A 20,252-nucleotide genomic window follows, 5' to 3' on the forward strand; every position below is an offset into this window, starting at 1 on the left:
ATTGACTATTTCTACAATACAATACAAATACAATTTTCTCATTTTTCCCTTTTGTTCTGATTCTTCTTTCACAATATGACTGATGTGGAAATATGCTTAATATGATTGTACATGTATAACTTAGATTAGACTAATTATAAGGGGAAAGAGGGAGGAAAAAGTAGAAATAAAAATCTTTTAAGATGTCAAAAACTTTAGTTTTTTGTTTTTAATGAAAATGGCCAGTCAGGGTTACGACGTTGGTTGGCTATAGTGTTCCATTATGCCACTCTATAAGAAACTTCCTAATTAACTATAGAAGATTCAGTGGTAAAAACCTTCAGGGAGTAAAAGATTTTCTTCATTATAAAGTTCACAGTATATCCCTGAATATAAGAATTGTAGAGGGTTTTCCCCCCATTAGAATGTAAATTCCTTGAGAGGTAATTGTCTTTGATTTTGAAATTGTATTCCAGCTCTTGGTACAATGCCTAGAAACATAATAACCATTGAACAAATGATCTACCCTATAGATCTAATAAGGCTATATACTAAATATATCAGAACACAGTTTGCTACCATCAGTGCCAAGTATATATTCAGTGGATGACACTCTAATTTCAAGTATACTTTCAGAAAATAAGAATTTTTCAAATAAAAGAAAAAAAGGGGAGAAATGAGTGAATTTTAGAGAAATTTATTTTTAGAAGTAAAAACACTCAAAAGTAACAAATCTTTATTGTAGAAATAGTCATACAAACATAATCAAGTACCATTTACAATTACATGCTATATTTAAATTACATAAATTAGAAACATCATTTATGCACCAGTAAAAGGGGAATATCACCACTTATAAGTCTGGGCTTTTCCCCCTCAAGTACAATTAAAAATCACCAGACAAAAAGATTGTTGATGACATTAAGTAGGAATCAAGAGACCTGGATCCTAGATCCAGGTCAGCCCTTCACTAATGCTGTCCTTATGCTAATCATTTCACTTCTTTTTTGCCTTATTTTTCTCACCTGTAAAAGAAAAAGGCCTAAGAATAGCTGAATGGATACAGCATAGGGTCTGGAGACAGAGGGCCTCATTCACAGACTGTTTACTAGCGGAGTCTTAGACAAGTCACTCAAATCTCACTGAGCCTTTTAAATAAGACAAAGTAGTTGGACTAGGAACCTCTTGAGGTTCCTTTCAGCTCTAGATCTATGATTCTATTTTAGGGTCTATTTTCAGTAAATCAGCCAAAGGTTTTAGAAAGAAATTAAGTCTGGCTACTGTTTTTTTTTTTACTGTATTTGCTACAATAAATTCTTGTTACTGTTTCAGAGACAAATGTCTCTGAAAATAACTTAACAGATATTTGGATAGGCCTCAGCCATCTTTGGAAAACTTTGATCGTGTGTCTATTTGGTTTGTCTGTACATTAAGACTGATGTTGACTTGAGAAGCTGTCATCAGAACCTTTCTTTCCTTTGGCCTGAAGATCTATTCTGCCAATAATAATTCCATTCAAGTAAGGATCTCATGACCACATTGATTTTTGTGAGCAAAGCCTCTGATGATTAGGCCATTGGTCAGTTTTCAAATGACTTTATACATACAATGTTGCTTCAAATTGTATCTCTAGCATCTATTAAATTTGTGTTGCTCAGAGTCAGTCATTTTTCAGCTTTTCACACAGCAGGCCATTAAATGCCTTCCGGTTAACTGACAAGTCATCCCATCTGATCAGTGGTGGGGACAAGCATCCCTCCAGTAAACAAGGTGCATTTCAGTACCTTGGTGTAGGAATGAATCCTGTTTGCACTAGATGATTATATATGGCTCAAAGATAGCACCTGAACTCATCCACATTTTTGCCCATTTAATAGTCAAGTTAGTTTTGAGAGATAAAAAACCTAGCCCCATGTCCCTTATGTGTTCAGAAATTGTAATATATATGTTAAACAAACTTCATCTATGGTCTCCCTTGTTTAATTCTAAATATGAATTTTGCAAATAAAAACATACTACAGCTAGTATCTAGCCATACCATGATTTTGGCAGAAGTTCAGAAAGCATTTTCTGTTACTTGACAAAAACTGAACACAAATTCAGTTTAAAAAATCTGTGTCAGAATGACTTGAGTCTCATCTGTCTGTGAAGAAAGTCCCAGAATGGAAACTCATTCTACTTCTGTTGATCAGTCTTCACTGCCTGGGATATTGACAAATCAAGTGACTTGACCAGGGAACACATCTCAGACAGTGCTGCAAACCATGTCTTCTTGGATCCAAGACTATCCTTTTAGCCACTATGTCATGCTACCTTTCATAGTTAACATAGTCAACAATATATTTGTAAATGTGTTAATTTTTCCACAATCCCTTCAAAACCCATGATTTTTATTAAGGATTTCCTAAATCTCTAATTACTTTTAAAGTTCTGAAGATATAATAGTTTCTTCTTGTAACAAATGTCTATTTGTTTTTCTTTTCAAAGTAAATATATCAAACCCTAATTAGCCTGTTTCAATTCCTTAAATTTGAGGTATCAATGTGTTTCTATTAAATGGAGAAATAGTGATTCTCTTCCAAGCTCTCAGACCCACTCATTGCCATACTGTATTAGGCTCAAGGTGTTCAATTAAAATTACAAAAAAAATGCAGTCCTCAGATCTATCATTCACTAGTTTGACATACAAATTAAAATGCATGGATTTTCTTAGGGGGAAAAATATAGTTCCTTAGTAAGCATGGACATGATACATGGCACCTGTTTCTTTGCATGGAAGGTAGCATCTAAGGAGTAAGATTCAAACTCTGTGGCAACCTTCCGATTGACTCTGGTAAGGATTTGCATGATTTCAAGCTTGTGAGCATACTGTTTCAGCATTGCACAAAGTGATTGGATAAACCATGAACCATCCTTTGAATTTCTCCAAGAATAGTAACCTACAAAACAACAAAATCCAGTCATAGAGTGACAATTATTGACGCTGACCTCACAAATATTTATATGAAGTTACTGAGAAAACTACAATAAACAATTATTTCAGTACGCTTCACTGGCCATAGGACAAAATCCTTTGTGACTTGAATGTGTTATGCCCTTAATAAGTTTGTTGACTTGACTCTTTCAGATTTCAATCTGCTAATATTTCTTTCCCTTTCCAAATGACCCTACCTTCTCCCATTCTAAGAAACAGATTATTGGGTAATATTTAGTAACAGTCCACCTGCTCAGATACACTGTTGATATTAACACAATGATAATGACTACCAGTTCTCTGTCTAGTCCTTATGTTGAGGTCTCTATGCATTCTCTTTCTCATCAAGAGGCAGAATAGTGGGCAAATCAAACTACCCCCTTTGGTAGGGCAGGATGCCAAGATAATTTCCTCATAATTTCCATCATGAGGACTACACAACTTGACCTATGTTCAGCAAAGGGGTAGGTTGTTTATAGGAATATTTGAACTATGCATCAAGTATGATCATCTCCAATTTTCAAAGGACAATGCTAAGGAAGAGAGCTTAAATGTCTTGGAGTTTTTAAATGACAGAACTATTATAATTCATGCTACTTTTATACTAATTTTACCATTAAAAGCATAATGATGAATGTCAAAAGACAAGGATCAATCACAAAATTGTGATTATCAGGTACAACAAAATTAACTACATCCTGCTGGAATTAAAATAATAACCACAGTTTTTGTAATACTATTCTCTAATCAACTGAGTTATAACCCTTCCTTAAAGCATTCACACACACACACAACTAGTCTTAGTGACTAAAAATATGGAATATTGACAAATACCAATTTTGGCATTAGGTATTTTCTTACCTGGGGCTGTAGAATATGCATATAAGAAGTCTGCCTCAACAGGTATTTTCTGGCATGTTACATCCTCATCAGTGGCACTATCTGTCTCAATACCACAATCCAACTCTGTGCCTCTACATGCCTAATTAAAAGAAAAACAAAATCCAATATCACACGTGAAATCTAAAGTGAATTTTTAAGATTTTAAAAATCATTAGGATAAGCCCACTGGGCTTTAAATTCTAAGTCAGAAATGACTGATTTCAGGAAATTCTCCTCCTAACTTCATCTGACATGTTCTAGGCCATTTGTTCTTTGTCATTTTAAAATAGGAAAATCATATACAAGTAAATTCCATGTCTTGTTACTTGAAACACTAAATATTAGACATGGTTATAGTAAAGTAACTCTACATTGTGTTCAAGGTAATTTAAAGTATTCTATAGGACTGGGACTGGATCTCTGATTTCATTGATATAGGGATCTCCCAACTGAGGAAATTCTCCCTACCAGTGCAGGTTGGCACATTAGACTTGGACAGCTGCCTAGAGCTTTGTGAAGTATGTTGATTTGCCCAAGGTCAAAATGTTAGTGCGTGTTAGGCAGCGCTTGATCTCAGCACTCCTGCTTCCCAAGCCAGATGCTCCTACCCTATTTTACACATAAAAGAATTTTTGAACTATCAGAAGTAATTTATTATTTTTAGAAATGATTAATTAAGTTATTAGCTTAGAATCACAATCTCAGAGAAGAAAGGGAATTCATATTACCTAATCTAACCTGCATCTGATCAGGAATCTCTTCTATTGCATTCCTTGTAAGCAATCATTCAGCTTCCACTTGATCCAAGGTAGTTCAGGACACCTTTGGACATGTATGTATAAATCCTTTAAATTGAGATAATATTCATCTTTCTAAAAGTGCTACCCACCATCTCAGATTCTGTCCTCTAGGATCTAGGTCTAATCTTGTTAGATGACATCCCCTCAACTATCTGAAGACAGCTATCCTGTCTCCATAGGTCTTATCTCCTCCAGATTAAGGACACATACAGATGTGGATTTAAGTCCCTTCACCAGCCTAGTAACACTGCTCTGAACGTGCGCTAGCTTTTTAAAATCCACCCAAGAACATGGCACCCAGAAATACAGTACACTACAGATGTCCTCAGCCCTTAGTATGTTCTCTACAACAACATATCTAAACATGGTATAAATATTTAACTAAATTTCAATTACATCAAATTAAAAAGCTTTTGTACAAACAAAACTAACGCAAACAAGATTAGAAGGGAAGTAACAAATTGGAAAAACATTTTTACAGTTAAAGGTTCTGATAAAGGCCTCATCTCCAAAATATACAGAGAATTGACTCTAATTTATAAGAAATCAAGCCATTCTCCAATTGATAAATGGTCAAAGGACATGAACAGACAATTTTCAGATGATGAAATTGAAACTATTTCCACTCATATGAAAGAGTGTTCCAAATCACTACTGATCAGAAAAATGCAAATTAAGACAACTCTGAGATACCACTACACACCTGTCAGATTGGCTAAAATGACAGGAACAATGATGTTGGAGGGGATGTGGGAAAACTGGGATACTGATGCATTGTTGGTGGAGTTGTGAAAGAATCCAACCATTCTGGAGAGCAATCTGGAATTATGCCCCAAAAGTTATCAAACTGTGCACATCCTTTGATCCAATAGTGCTACTACTGGGCTTATATCTCAAGGAAATACTAAAGAAGGGAAAGGGACCTGTATGTGCCAAAATGTTTGTGGCAGCCCTTTTTGTAGTGGCTAGAAACTGGAAAATGAATGGATGCCCATCAATTTGGAGAATGGTTGGGTAAATTATGGTACATGAATGTTATGGAATATTATTGTTCTGTAAGAAATGACCAACAGGAGGAGATCATTATACACTTCAATAACAATACTGTATGAAGATGTATTCTGATGGAAGTGGATATCTTCAGCATAGAGAAGATCTAATCCAGTTCCAATTGATCAATGATGGACAGAATCAGCTACACCCAGAGAAGGAAATGAATGTAAACTATTTGCAATTTTGGTTTTTCTTCCCAGGTTATTTTTACCTTCCAAATCCAATTCTTCCTTTGCAACAACAAGAACAACTAAAAAATTCGGTTCTGCACATATATATTGTATCTAGGATATACTATAACATACTTAATATGTATGGGACTGCTTGCCATCTAGGGGAGGAAGTGGAGGGAAGGAGGGGAAAATTCGGAACAGAAGGGAGTACAAGGGATAATGGTGTAAAAAATTACCTATGCATAGGTACTGTCAAAAAAATGTTATAATTATAATAAATATTTAACTTGTTTCTATGTGCCGGTCACTGCTTTTAAAAATCAGAAAACTCAAGATTCTCTGGATTTATCATTGACATTGGGTTCAGCAGAACAAATGGAAATCAATAAACTAAGAGCTTAATTGCATTTTTACTTCTACAACTGTTTAGTGAAGGTTTCAAACAAGAAACAACAAATTCCTAAATTAAAGTATCCTTGAGAATGAGGAAAGCTAACGGACTTCCTGATATAACACAAACCAAATAACCAATCCCCAATTGTTTTACCTGAATGATAAAAAGCTTGGGTTTTCCTATAAGACTTTTACACTTATCGCCTTTAAAGAAATATGTTAATCTTTTCAGTTCAACAGATCCATCTGTCCCAAAGATGATTCCTTCTTCACCATGACTTAGAATCACACAAACAAAACTGCTCCTTTGGCTGTGATCTTCTTTAGAAACTAGGAACATATTACAAAAACAAACACACCACATCAGGACTATGAGAACCATAAAATGAAAGAGGTTTGAACTGGAACCTTAAGAAATTCTCTGGTTCAGTTCTTGTTTTGGGAAATTGAGGTACATTTCAAGCATTCCACAGAATGTTAATAGTCTTGCAAAATTTCACCTTTTATTGCCCTGGGTAATGTCTAATCATAAGCACTAACTCATAGTCAATCTATAAATTTACAGTGGTACCTCGGTATTCATCATTAATTACTTTCATAACACATGATGAGTGGAGAAAATGACAAGTACTGGATGATTTTTTCCCATAAGTACATCTTCACTCCACAGCCTAACCATCCCTCTCCTACCAATTTTCCAGAAGGCCTAGTGGGGTTTCTAGCTGCAGAGAAGCCAGTCCAGCCTAGCCCAGGTCCTCTCTTCTTGATCCAAATGACTTTCTCAAAAGGAGTATGAACTTTACACTCTTCCCCAACTCCAGGCCAATCAAACTCCCAGACAGAGGGAGTGGCAGCCCTGGATGTGGAGACAGCAGCTGTGGTCTTAGATCCTCTGCTACCTGGGGCTCAGAGCTGCCAGGAGTCCTCAATGCCACCTCCATTTTGGCTCCCACTGCTGCTGCTCTTACTGCTTTTCTTCCTGCTGAGCATGTTGGTAGCCCCATGCTCCTTCTAGCACTACAGTTTGGGGAGCCCAGAGATTATGTCTTATAATCACATATTCCTGCAGGGACTGTCAAGATGCACTTCAGAAATGTGGGCTCCAACCTGATAGTCCTGTGCACTGCCACCTTTGCTAGGGAGAAGTGTCCCATAGCCAAGGGTAATGGGTGGAGGATGGGGGAAGAGGGATGCTGGGCAGTACTCCTGATCAAGCTCACATCTCTACTACTCAACCAAGTGGGACTAATCCTGAGCAAATGTCAATGCTGAAGCATTTTTTTTGTTGTTGAAATGTATCAAATACTGAATTCAACCAGTTTAAAAGTTTTTAAGTGCCAAAGTACTAGTGTGTTACTTACCATTGTAAAGTAATTCAATTATTTCTTTACATGTCAGATCATTTTTATTTCTGACTTCATATTTCAAGCTTTTGAATGTATCCCTGAGATGTGCTGCATCTACATCAGTCCCAGACCTAAATGACATGCCTTAGAAAACAAAGAGAATGTTTAGTTGCAATTTTTATTGAAAGCAAGTGAACAAAAATGATGATGACAGAAATAGGCTAATCACTTTATATATCTGAGATTGAATTTCTTGAACTCGGATCTTCCTGATTCCAGCCTCAGTGCTCATCAATTTAACCATGAAGCTGTAAAGCTATTGCCTCATTGACAAATGGTTAAAGGATTAGAGCAAGTAGTTTTAACAGGAAGAAATTCAAGGCAGCCTTAAGAAAAAAATGCTCCAAATTATTAATAACTAGAAAAATGCAAATGAAAACAACTCTCAAATGCAAATGAAAACAAGGTTTCATCTTATTATGTATCAGACTAGCAAAGTTGATAAAAAGGATACATTATTGACACACCTGTGGGAAAACATGTATCATCAATGCATTGTTGATGTAGCTGTGAATTAGCTTCAATGTGGAAATTTGGAATTGCCAGCCAATATGGATTTCTAGATCACAAAAAGTTGCTAAATTGCCTCAATGGGTATAGAACAACTTCAGTACAAGGAACAAACTCCAAGGAGATGAAAGAAAGAGGAAAAAGACTCTCAGCTCTTTTCATGATGCCATAGAACTCCAGTAAGGGTTACCTATCAATCAGAAAAAGCATGAACAAACTATGGTCTATGAATATGATGGAATACTGTGATTGCGCTGTAAGACATGATAAAGGAGATCAGTTTCAGAGGAACATGGGAAGCTTTAATGCAATGTAAAGTGAGCAGAACCAAGAGAATAATTTATAAATGATTATAAAAACAAACAACATTGAAAAACTTAAGAACAGTGATCAACACAATGACCAAGCACAATTCTAGAGGACTCATGATGAGACATGCTAACCACTTCCTGACAAGAGATGGACTCAAGGTGCAGATTTTAGATGCAATTTTTAGGAAAAGGCTAATGCAGAAATTTATTCTACTTCATTATACTTTTGTTCTAAGTATGACTAAGTATGACTTTTATGCCTTCTTTTCCAGGAGAGAAGGGAGGAAGGTCAGAAGGTACAGTTTTGTTATCTATAAAGCAGAAAACTAAAAAAAAAAAAAAACCAAGTGATCAGGTCAAAGGTGGAAAGAATCCAAAATTGACTCTCTTTTGAATACAAAAAACATCATAAACACTAGTTCCTAAGTTGGATCAAATTAGAAAAACCTGTAACTACTTAGCAGTTAGAACAATTTATTTCCTTCAGTGCACAACATTTAAATATATATATATATATATATATATAGCTTTTCATTTACAAAATGTATGCACAGGTAAATTTTTTTCAGCATTGACAATTGCCAAACCTTTTGTTCCCATTTTCCCCCTCCTTTCCCCCAGATGGCCAATACATATTAAATATGTTAAAGTATAAATTAAATACACTATGTGTATACATATCCATAGTTATTTTGCAGTGCACAACATTTTAAACTAACTATATGCAGTCTAACACTCTCATTATTTCCCAAGATAATGACCTTCTTTCTGTTAAGGACCAGCTAATGTATTTCTTTTGTATTAGCCATACTCAGCATTTGGCACAGAGTTAAGGACAGAGAAGGTGTCTCAATTCTTTCATAGAAAAACTAACTATTGTTCTAAACCATCCAATTTTATTTCTCACATCATTTAGCTGATATTTTCATTATTAACTTTTTTTTTTTGGTGAGGCAAGAGGGTAGAACTTGCCCAGGGTCACTCAGCTAGAAAGTGTTAAGAGTCTGAGTTGGAACTGAACTCAGGTCCTCCTGACTCCACATTTGGTGCTCTTTTCATTGTGCCTTCTAGTTGCCCTGCTAACTATTTTTGGGCAATAACAATATGAGGACCTTAATTGAAGACCCTGGAAGAACAATAGGGTGGTGGTGGAGCCACAACACCAAGGCCCATTTCTGCTATTTAGCTGTGTAACTTTATCCATGCCAATCAGCTAAACCCCTCTGGGTCTGTTTCTACTTCTGCAGAGCAAAGTAAGCCGGATTAGGGTTTCAGTAAGGTGCCTTCAAAAAAAAAAAAAAAAAAAAAAAAGAAAGGCAACGTGTCTAGTCTCAGCTATTTTGTAAATCACAGTTAAATAATAGAATATTACTTGATACCATCAAAAGAGAAACCCAGCTGAATGTGTAACTTTGTTCTCCTTCAGAAATGTTTCTTAACAGTGTGGTTTAGCATATGAAAGATCAATTTCTACAAGAAAGGGAGCCCAACTAGATGTCTTTCAACTCTCTATGACCCTTTGATCTTTCTAAGGAAAAGCTAGCTGCAAGAAAATCCAAAGGAACTTAAATTTGGCCCATAAAACTTTTAAAGAGATGATCAGATTTTTAATTTAACCATTAGCATTGCACATTTAAAAAATTAGCTAATTATTCACTATCGGTCATGGAATGTGGGGAAAATAACATTATGATACATACCAGTGTTTGGGTGAAAATTTTTATTATTTATGATTACACATAAGCCCATTTCTGGATAATCCATTTTATAGCTGTCTGATGACAGTCCAGATTCCACAGACTTGCTACCATGGAAGATCTTTCTGTTTGGGAATGAAATGACATTTTATAAGTAGGAGTCTGAAAGTCATTTTTATCTGGTTTTATCTAAGATCTTGATAACAATTACAAGATCTAAAAAAAAAGTAGAAATAAAATTGAAAATTGTCTATTTAAACCATGAAGCTTAATTGAACTGATGCTTAACTATAAAAGAAGGATTACAAATAGTACACAGTGAAGAAAATTAGGGCTTTATGTAGGCAGATTATAATCATCACAAATATTAAAATTCATACATTTGATTTAAAAAGAGGTCAAGCAAAGTAAGGGAAAAAAAATCAAAGATGCAAGAAGAGAAGTACAGCAATATAGGAATTTACAGTGTTTATATATTTCAATAGAATCTACCCCAACCTCAATCCTACTCTTATCACTCTTTGTCACATGTCACATAGAAGCACCTCATCTCCATTATTGAAAGATCCTACTGTCTGATCTTCTGGTCTTAAATGTCTTCCCATTTCAATTCATTCTCAATTCAGCTGTCAAGTGTGCTTCCTGAAGTGCCATGCTATTTAGACTTCTCCCTCCTCTCTCAACAAACTTTACTATTACCTCCAGAATCAAATAGGAAATTTTCCATTTGCCTTTTAGAGCTCTTCATAAACTGGTGTCTTCCTGCCTTTCCATTCTTACCCCTAATTTTCCTCTACAACCCATTGACACTGGCCTCCAAGCTTTTCTTCACCAAAGATTCTCTTCTCTCTCAATGGGTTAATTTTTAGACTGGGTCTCCTTATCTTGCCCAGGCTAGAAAGGCCCCTGACTGATCCTATTGCTGTTACCATACAAGCCTCTTTGTAGCAGAGACTGTAGAGCTGAGTCATCAAGGCCAGCTGGCTAACTGCATTTTCACTGGCTGTCCCCCTATGTCTCAATTCTTCCCTTACTTAACCTTGGTTTCCTAGCTCCCTAGCTTCACTCAAGTCTTAGGTAAAATTCCATCTTTAATAAGATGCCTTTTCTGATATCCCTTAAAGCTTATGCTTTAATTTCATTCACAGAATGAATTCTCTACATATTTTGTTTGTACCTGTCAGCTGGCATCTCTCCCATTTAGATTCTTAGCTTAACAGAGATTTTTTTTTGTCTTTCTCTGTATTTCCAGTTTTTACAGAGTGCCTGACTCACAGTAAGCATTCAATAAATGCTTATGGATTTGACTTATATGAGAATTCGCATGATATTTAAGGTGTAAAAAGGGCTGAGAAACCTTTATTTAGCATTTTCCATATTAGTAGGTAAGAAAGTACAATGCCTCTTAAAAATTGGCCATAGATTTAGAGCTATATAGGACACTAAGTGCAGCTCCCCTGTTGTACAGAAATATAAACTGAGGCTCAGAAAATAAAGTGACTAATTTAGGTTCACAGAGCTAGCAAGTGTTTATATTTTCCTACTATAAGAAGAATTTAATCTTGTACATCTTGAGCTTGAGGTATTAAGAGAGATATAGCAGGCAGCTGGACTAGAACACTAAGAAACTGAAGCAGGAGATGTCTAAATGAGAATCACTTTCATGGTAAAGTCATAAAAAAGGAGTTATCAAGGAAAAAGTGAAAAGCTACCAAGGACAGAGCCTAGCCAAGTGAAGGTAATTCAGTGACTTTCCTTGTCAATTTAATAGGTTACATAAGCAATGAAGAAATTTTAAAACTTTTTTATACTAGTCTTTTAAATTTTCAAGAATATCCAGAATTTTAGTGGAAATACTTACAATCCTGAACTTTTGGAGGACTTTGAATCTATTGTAATTTCAGTATTTTCCATGGTGCTTCTTTCAACTAACTAGAAAATACAAAAGAAAATAAGAGAAGTTAATCAAAAGTATTCATAAAAATACCTTTTTAAATGCATTCTTTAAATAATTGTTTTTCTAGTTTTACGTCCTTATTTTACAACCCCCCCCAAACAAATTATCTTGAGTTTCACAGAATTAAAGATCTGACACATTAGAGAGACAACACTGTCTAGCATAAATGTAATGCAAAATTATAGCTTGTTTTCGTTTCAAATAGTCAAACTTTGTGGGAGACGGGGGAAAGAAATCAAACAGCTTTGGTGAATTGAAGGATATCTTCAAACTATCTTTCCAAACACAAAAAAAATTTTCAATATTATATTGCAGAAACTATATTCATATATACTCTGTAATAATGTAAACACCACAGAAATTGCCTGTGGGAAAAAAGTTCATCTCACCAACTTTCCCTCATAGAAAGATAGCTATGAAGTAAAGCATTTTCAGAAGTATCCTATATTTTAAGCCATATTAGAAGCCCTTAATAGCAAGCGATTGCAGCTGTAGTGGATATAAACAGTGGGACCCTAGATTTTTTTAGGGATCATTAATTTTGCACTATTACAGACAACCAAGAAGGAAGAAGGTGCCAACCTACACAAGTAGTTTTCCTCAGCAGATGTCCTGTATCAATCAATGAAATCCTAGGTCTTCCCCAAAAGTCCTTAAATGAAACCTCATTATTTAAAAGAAAGAGCAGTTCTAAATATTTGTCTTTAAACACCACTCTTTTTTTGTAATGGCCAGGAACTAGAAACTAACTGGATATCCATCAACTGGGGTATGTCTGAATAAGTTATAGTATATGAATGTAGTGAAATATTATTGTTCTGTAAGAAATGATCAGTAGGCTGATTTCAGAAAAACCTGGAAAGACTTACTTGAGAGAACACTATACACAGTAACAAGATTATGTGATAATCTGATGGGCTTGGTTTTTCCACAACAATGAAGTGATACAATGCAATTGCAATAGAGCTGGAATGGAAAATGCCATCAGCATCCAGAGGGAGAATTATGGAGTCTTAAGGTGAATTGAATCATAATATTTTCACCTTTTTTGTTTGTTTTCTTTCTCAAGATTTTTATCTTTTGGTCTGGTTTTTCTTGCACAACATGACAAATATGGAAATGTTTTTTAAATTGCAAATATTTAAACTATATCAGAATGCTTGCCATCTCGGGGAGGGGAAAGGTTAGGGAAGAGAAAAAAATTTGGAACACAAACTCTTACAAAAATGAATTATTAAAACTATCTTTACATGAATTTAGAAAAATGAAATATATAATGAATTTATACCCTATCCATTCTCAAAAAGATACTTTCACTGAAAAAATAGATAAATATCCTTTACTTGATCTTACCAACATTTCCCCACAAGACAACCAGGACTCTAAATAGAAGAGCACTGGTGAGTAACAAGCATTACCTCATCTATTCCTAAGGGAATGATGATTTCCTTATCTTTTTAATTGAGTATGCATTTATTTAGAAAGAATGACCTCATCTTGAAAGGCTTAAGGGAAAAATCACCCATTAGAAATATTTTGCTAGTTTTCAAAAAGATTACATCATATTATCAGAAATAAAGCAAATGATTAAAAGATTATTTTTACTTCATCATTTCTGTGTCTGCTCTGAATGATCAGAAGACATTTCAGTTAATCCTGTATCTTCCTTTGAAATCACACTGATACCAATTTTTAAAAAATTAAAAGTTATTAGTAAAAGCAGTTTTGAAGATACCTCATGAGATAAGGTTGAGTAATCAGAATTGAGGAATGTAAAATCTAAAAATGATATACAAATATACAATACTTCCTGTACATCAGTATTGACATATTTATGATTAAAGAGCACTATACCCTCTAGGTATATTATTTATTCATTGTACTAGTGCTATATGGAATTACAATGGAGAAAATGTAAACCTCAGAAAGAAATTCAAATCAAAGCCAAGGCAAGATAGTGAGTGAAATACAAAGTTTAAATCAGATTAGGGCACTCTAGAAGAATGAATACAACAAATAAAGACCTGAGGGAGGTCATTAACCAATTGGGGTACAAGAGAATTAGAGAAAATTTTCTGGAATATAACATGACATTATGATAATCAATAACGACTAGCTGGCATTAATGTAGCATTTTATGGTTTACAAAGCATATCACATATATTGCGCTTTAGTTAGTATTCTATTTAACATGTTTTTAATGTCTATTATATTTGTTGTTCAGTGGTTTCAAGCAAGTTAAGACTTTTTTTTTTTACTCTCTTTGGGATTTCTTGAAAAGAGACTATAGTGGTTTGCCACTTTCTTTTCAAGCTCAATTTACAGATGAGAAAACTGAGCCAAACAGGGTTAAGTGATTAACTTAGTCCACATTCAAACTTAGGAAGATAATTTTTTTTTTTTTAAATTCATAGTTTTTATTTACTGGATATATGCATGGATAATTTTACAACACTGACAATTGCCAAACCTTTTGTTCTAATTTTTCCCCTCCTCCCCACCCCCAGATGGCAGGTTGACCAATACATGTTAAATATGTTAAAGTATAAGTTAAATACAATATATGTATGCATGTCCAAACAGTTGTTTTGCTGTACAAAAAGAATCGGACTTTGAAATAGTGTACAATTAGCCTGTGAAGGAAATCCAAATGCAGGCGGACAAAATTAGAGGGATTGGAAATTCTATGTAGTGGTTCATAGTCATCTCCCAGAATTCTTTCCCTGGGTGTAGCTGGTTCAGTTCATTACTGCTCTATTGGAACTGATTTGCTTCATATCATTGTTGGAGAGGGCCACATCCATCAGAATTAATCATCATGTAGTATTGTTGTTGAAGTATACAGTGATCTTCTGATTCTGCTCATTTCACTCAGCATCAGTTCATGTAAGTCTCTTAAGAAGATAATTCTTCTTGACTCCAGGCTCAACTCATCCACCACACCACCTAATTGCCCATTCTGCCATTTACTATGAGAATACTTGATAAAAACTGAGCAAAAAAGCAGTACATCTAAAAGAGTTTCAAAATTCTGCAAGTAGTATAGCATGGAAGGTAGAGATTTGACTAGGGATACTAAGACTGTTCACTTTATCACTTCAAAAAAAATTTTTTTTTCAAATTCTACAGGGGTTACCTGGGTCCTCTACATAGCAGATTTAAATTCCCTCACTCTTTGTAGAAAAGGACATAGATGGTAGGGAAGAGGAAAATATGAATATAAATAAAACTCGGTCCCTGCCCTCAAGTTTTCTAAAATGTAGAGTTAACCCAGAGAGATCTAACAAGTCTGGGTATGAAGGTATGTGGCACAAAGCACAATTCAATTTTATATCTGTAAATAAAAACAATGAAAAGGTATCTGCTTCCAGGGTCTTAGACATTCAGAAAAACACCAAAACATCAAAATGAGGTTTCTGTCACTAGAGGTCATCAAAGAGAAGTTTTTATATTCACTTTATTATATTATATTATACCCATTTTTATTTTTTTTTCTTCTAAACATATTTCCACATTTATCATATTGCACAAATTAGATCAAAAGAAAGAAAACAAGCAAGCAAACAATAAAAACAACAAAAGTGATTATACTATGTTGTGCTCCACATTCAGTCCCTATGGTCCTCTTTCTGGATGCAGATGCCTTTCTCTATCACATTGGAATTGGCCTGAATTACCTCATTGTTGAAAAGAGCCAAGTCCATCACAGTTGTTGATCACATAATCTTCTTGTTGCTATGTATAGCCTTCTCTTGGTCCTACTTATTTCTCTTAGCATCATTTCATGTAAGTTTCTCCAGGCCTTTCTGAAATTTGCCTGTTGATCATTTCTTCTAGAACAATAATATTCCTTAACATTCATATACCATAACTTATTCAGCCCTTCTCCAATTGATGGGCATCCACTCAGTTTCCAGTTCCTTGTCATTAACTAGTTCTTTCCTTTGCTCTCTTGTATTTGTAGCTTACTTTACATCCCAAAGATGAGCTATAACTGACTGGCATCTTCATATTTATTCTGGTTATCAAACTACTATGGGACTGAGGAACAAAGGTAGTGTCACAGATTCTTTAAAACTGACTGGACTTAGGATCCTTCAGAAGCTGTCACTTTGACCAATGTTCCAAAGTAACACTGTAGGATGAGTATTTTAATAGGCAAACAGCATCTTAATATTACTATGAAAATAACTTTGACTCAGACACACTGAAAATGTCTTAGGAATTATCTAAATTCCACACTACTGGGATAGAGAACTACAAATAATCATTTTTTCCCTCATCCTGATCAGGTATCACTTAAAATTTTTTCTTCAATTCTTTATGACATATTGATGATCATCAACAATTCTCATCCTGGAGGAACTGCCATTATTGGCTAGTGTTTCTTTGATGCTGTTCATATCATGGTCAATATCAAGAAAATAGTAGAGCTGAAAAAATTTACTATTGTGTTCCACATTCTAGGAAGAAGCATCCAGAGAAGAGCTCTGGAAGCAGGACCAGAAAACAACACTTAGATCACAAAGTTTACCAGTGTTAAGACCCTGGAGTAAATCACTAAATTAATCTCTTTAAATCTTGATGGCAACCTGTACAAAACAGTGATAATATATCTATGTCATTAGGTCACAGGATCATAGAACTGGAAGGAACATAGATTCTAACCCCTTCATTCTTTAATATAAGAAACTAGACATCCCACAAAGTCCCACAGACATAGTAAAGGCAAATAAACTTTCTACCTTGGTCCTAGTGTTGAGAGACACTAATAGCATGTGGGGGTCCCCAAATCAGTGTTACAGGTATTACAAAAGAATTCGCAGATGCAGTCTCCAAGTTGACAGAAAAGGGTTTATTTGACAATGAATTCTCAGAGGGCTAGATTCCAGATTGGAAATAGCAAAGCACAGACAGAATACCTTCATTCAGTCGTCCAAGACCCAGGGCTAAGGATTCTATCATTGATATGTTGATTCTATGACCTGAGGCTAGGAAGTAATATCCAGATGAATTAAGGGAGGTTTGTGAAATTTGATTATCACTGACCCGAGCAAAGGACTGGGCCTAGAAGTTTTCCTGAGGCCAGTAGCTATCTGGCTAAAGAGTGGTCAGAATCAGATACATAGTTTCCTGAAGCAGACTTTAAACCATAAGATTTAGGATTTCCTAACCCATTGCCAGAACAGAAGGCTCCCACCCTCCACAAAAAGTCAGGGAACCAAAGAATCCTATTATATCACTAGGACTTAAAGTTCAGCATGTTTTCTATCTACTGTACCATGCTAATATCGTTATTAAAAAAATCTTTATTAATAAGAGTTAATTAATATTAGATTAATGTTAACATTAATTAACATTAAAATTTGTGATCTTTATTTTAGTTATGAATACTATATATTTATCTTTGAAGAGGGTTGTGGTCCCTTTAAGAAACTGTATTTCCTATTACTATTAGAAACTGTATTTCCTATTACTATTATCCCTTTCAGAATCTCAACCATTCTTGGGGGAAGGCATATCCTTCCCAAATAAATTATCTTTCCAGGATGCCAGGGCCTTTGATTCAATTAGAAATCCTGGTCAAAAAGCACCCCTTTGAAATGTTGTTAATTCCAATAGGAGATCTGGGCTGTTTCAGCCCCCACCAAGACACCCAACATAAAAGCTTCTATCAACGAAGGTCTTTTGCAGATGGACCTTAGTAGCTCACTCAGCAGCCAGGACTTTCTGTCCACTGAGAATGGCATTTTCAGTGCAAAACTCCATTTTCCCATAGATCTGCCACCACAGAAGTCAGTCTCTTTGTAAACTGATTTCTATCTAACAATAAACTTTCATTTTGCAACTAATAATTCGGGAATGAGTTAATTCTTTCACTCCTATAACTTGCAGCCAATTTAAAGGTGATTCTTAACAACTTTTTTATTGCCATTAACCTCTAGACCACTTGCATCACCTTCACTTTCCATCCAGGCTTATTATGAGACTCACCAATTCACATCATTAAAAACAGTGTTATGCTACTTCATTAAAAAAAAAAAAAAGAACTTTAGTTTCCTCATCTTCATTTGTATCTATTAGTTCAATTTTTGGACTGGAGCTTACAAAATAAAGAGGCAATCTCAAAGTAGTTATGGAAAGCAATTTACTACCACAGAAATGTGAGACAATGGTTAAATGTCCTAAACTAATGGTTGTGATTGAATTGGGTTCAGAAGTAAAATTCTTTCAAAAACCATTATAATGTCTCCTTTTTGGATTTCAAAATTGCAAAAGCATTTATTTTTTTTAGTTGAAGTATTTCCTATGAGATAGTCTGGGCAAAATGTTTACTATATATTGTACTAAGGTCAAAGATGTAGTTAAGAACATGCTCTTTAATTTTGTTTTCACTTCCTCAAGTATCCTGCATAAACAGGGAAAACCAAAACCCAAAGCAAGATCAGTACAAAATACCCAGATACAAGGAGAGTGATAGGTTTATTTTGTTTTTGCATAGCTAGAGTACTTTAAAGCCAAGGACAGTCAAAACATTAAAAGGTCAGAATACCCTCCAAGGAACAGTTAAATCTAAATTTCACCACCAACTGCTTCCTTTGTTTCATTTTTATATTGCTACAATAACCCTCTATTATTCAATTCTATTAAAGATCCTAATTATAATTTTCTATTTAGTCCTATATGTGCAAACTGATCAGATTCCAATGGTAAAAATGCTACTGTGTAAAGTAGACCTGGAAGGAATTATTACAAGTATCTAATAAAACCCCTTTTACAAGTAAGAAAACAGAGGGTCTTAGAGGTTAAGACAGGATTTAAACTAAGGTCCTCCAATTACAAAGCCCAAGTACTCTTTCCAGTGCATCCCTGTTCTGGGACACACACATATATATGCATACACACGCACACACCTGCTTGAAAAGGGGTGATTACATTTTTCACTTTTGAAATTTTTCTGGGGGCAGCTAGGTGGCGCGGTGGATAGAGCACCAGCCCTGAAGTCAGGAGGACCTGAGTTCAAATCTGGTCTCAGACACTTAACATTTCCTAGTTGTGTGACTCTGGGCAAGTCACTTAACCGCAATTGTCTCAGCAAAAAAAAAAGAAAAAAAATTCTGGTTCAAGACTAGAAAAGGATTTAAAACAAGAATAAAACCCTCTCTCCAAACCCAAGCCTAGAAAGTTCCCTAGCTCCTCCACAGCCCCCGCCCCCCAAAAAAGCAAGAAATTCAGGGGCCCCAGGGCATGATCACCTAGCATAGCTAAGAGAGAGTGATTGGCTGAAAACTCAGGATAGTCATGATTAGTCATGGCCCTAGGCATATTCTAACTAAACTACAGAAAAAAAAAAACAGCAGACTCCCCTCGGGGTTCCGGAGAGTCCTCCTCCACACGCCCAGGCAGAGCCCGGAGTCCCCTCCTCCAGCCCACCTTCCCCTCTAGCTCTTCCGTCCCGGTCTGCCATCTTCTGGGTACGGAGCGGTTGGGCAGGTTTTCTGTGGCAGACCCTTCGGCTCGTCGCTGCTGGGAAGCGCTCTGAGCTGTTCTCCGAGCTTCCTCCCGCTCCATCATCCCCAGACTGCGGACAAAGGAAAGACACCCCTCCCCAGGCGCAGCGCAGCCGCAACCCCGCAGAATGGGGGGGGAGGAGAGTCCTATCCCTTCAGCTCTGCTCCCGTTGGGATCGGGCGTAAAATGGACGGAGAGACAGGAGAGGAGGGAGAAAAGCGAGGCCCAGGCGGGGGGGGGGGGAGCCCCCAGAAGCAGCAGCGCCCAGTGTACTCCGCTCAGCGGGGACAGGACGAGTAGGGGGAGGGGACTGCAATTCGAGGGTCCCACGAAACTGGGGCTGCACATGGCACTTACCGCACAAGGTCCGAATTCGCCTCAGCAGCACAGCAGACTGCCCGGGAACTATAGCCAGAGCTCCGCAAGATGCGCTAGACCCCTCCCCCTGCCACTCTTTTTTCGTCGCAGCGGCGGTGGCGGGAAGCGCAGAGGTGCCAGACCTCTAGCAAAAACCACTGGCAGCTCTCTCCACCCCACGTTTACTGGATGGGCCCCGCCTTTGTCTCCACCTCACCACTCTTTCCTCCCGAGATTGGCTAAATCCG

General features: G+C 36.1%; 1 protein-coding gene across 2 annotated transcripts; it reads right to left on the reverse strand.

The window, feature by feature from the left end:
• Window positions 1-660: 660 nt before the first annotated feature.
• LOC141546053 (caspase-3-like) lies at window positions 661-20,186 on the reverse strand. Of its 2 annotated transcripts, none has more exons than XM_074273548.1 (7): window positions 20,005-20,186; window positions 12,040-12,110; window positions 10,182-10,303; window positions 7,616-7,744; window positions 6,409-6,584; window positions 3,815-3,935; window positions 661-2,918 (listed from the first exon to the last, which is right to left on the reverse strand). In XM_074273548.1, the coding sequence occupies exons 2-7, from the start codon at window positions 12,090-12,092 to the stop codon at window positions 2,689-2,691; spliced, it is 831 nt and encodes a 276-aa protein (XP_074129649.1). In that variant the 5' UTR covers window positions 12,093-12,110; window positions 20,005-20,186; the 3' UTR covers window positions 661-2,688. The 2 variants fall into 2 exon arrangements, with proteins under 2 accessions (XP_074129649.1, XP_074129648.1); XM_074273547.1 differs by lacking the exon at window positions 20,005-20,186 and adding an exon at window positions 19,570-19,720.
• Window positions 20,187-20,252: the final 66 nt, after the last annotated feature.

This window comes from Sminthopsis crassicaudata, chromosome 6, assembly GCF_048593235.1.
Source record: "Sminthopsis crassicaudata isolate SCR6 chromosome 6, ASM4859323v1, whole genome shotgun sequence".
Taxonomy (NCBI): Eukaryota; Metazoa; Chordata; class Mammalia; order Dasyuromorphia; family Dasyuridae; genus Sminthopsis; species Sminthopsis crassicaudata.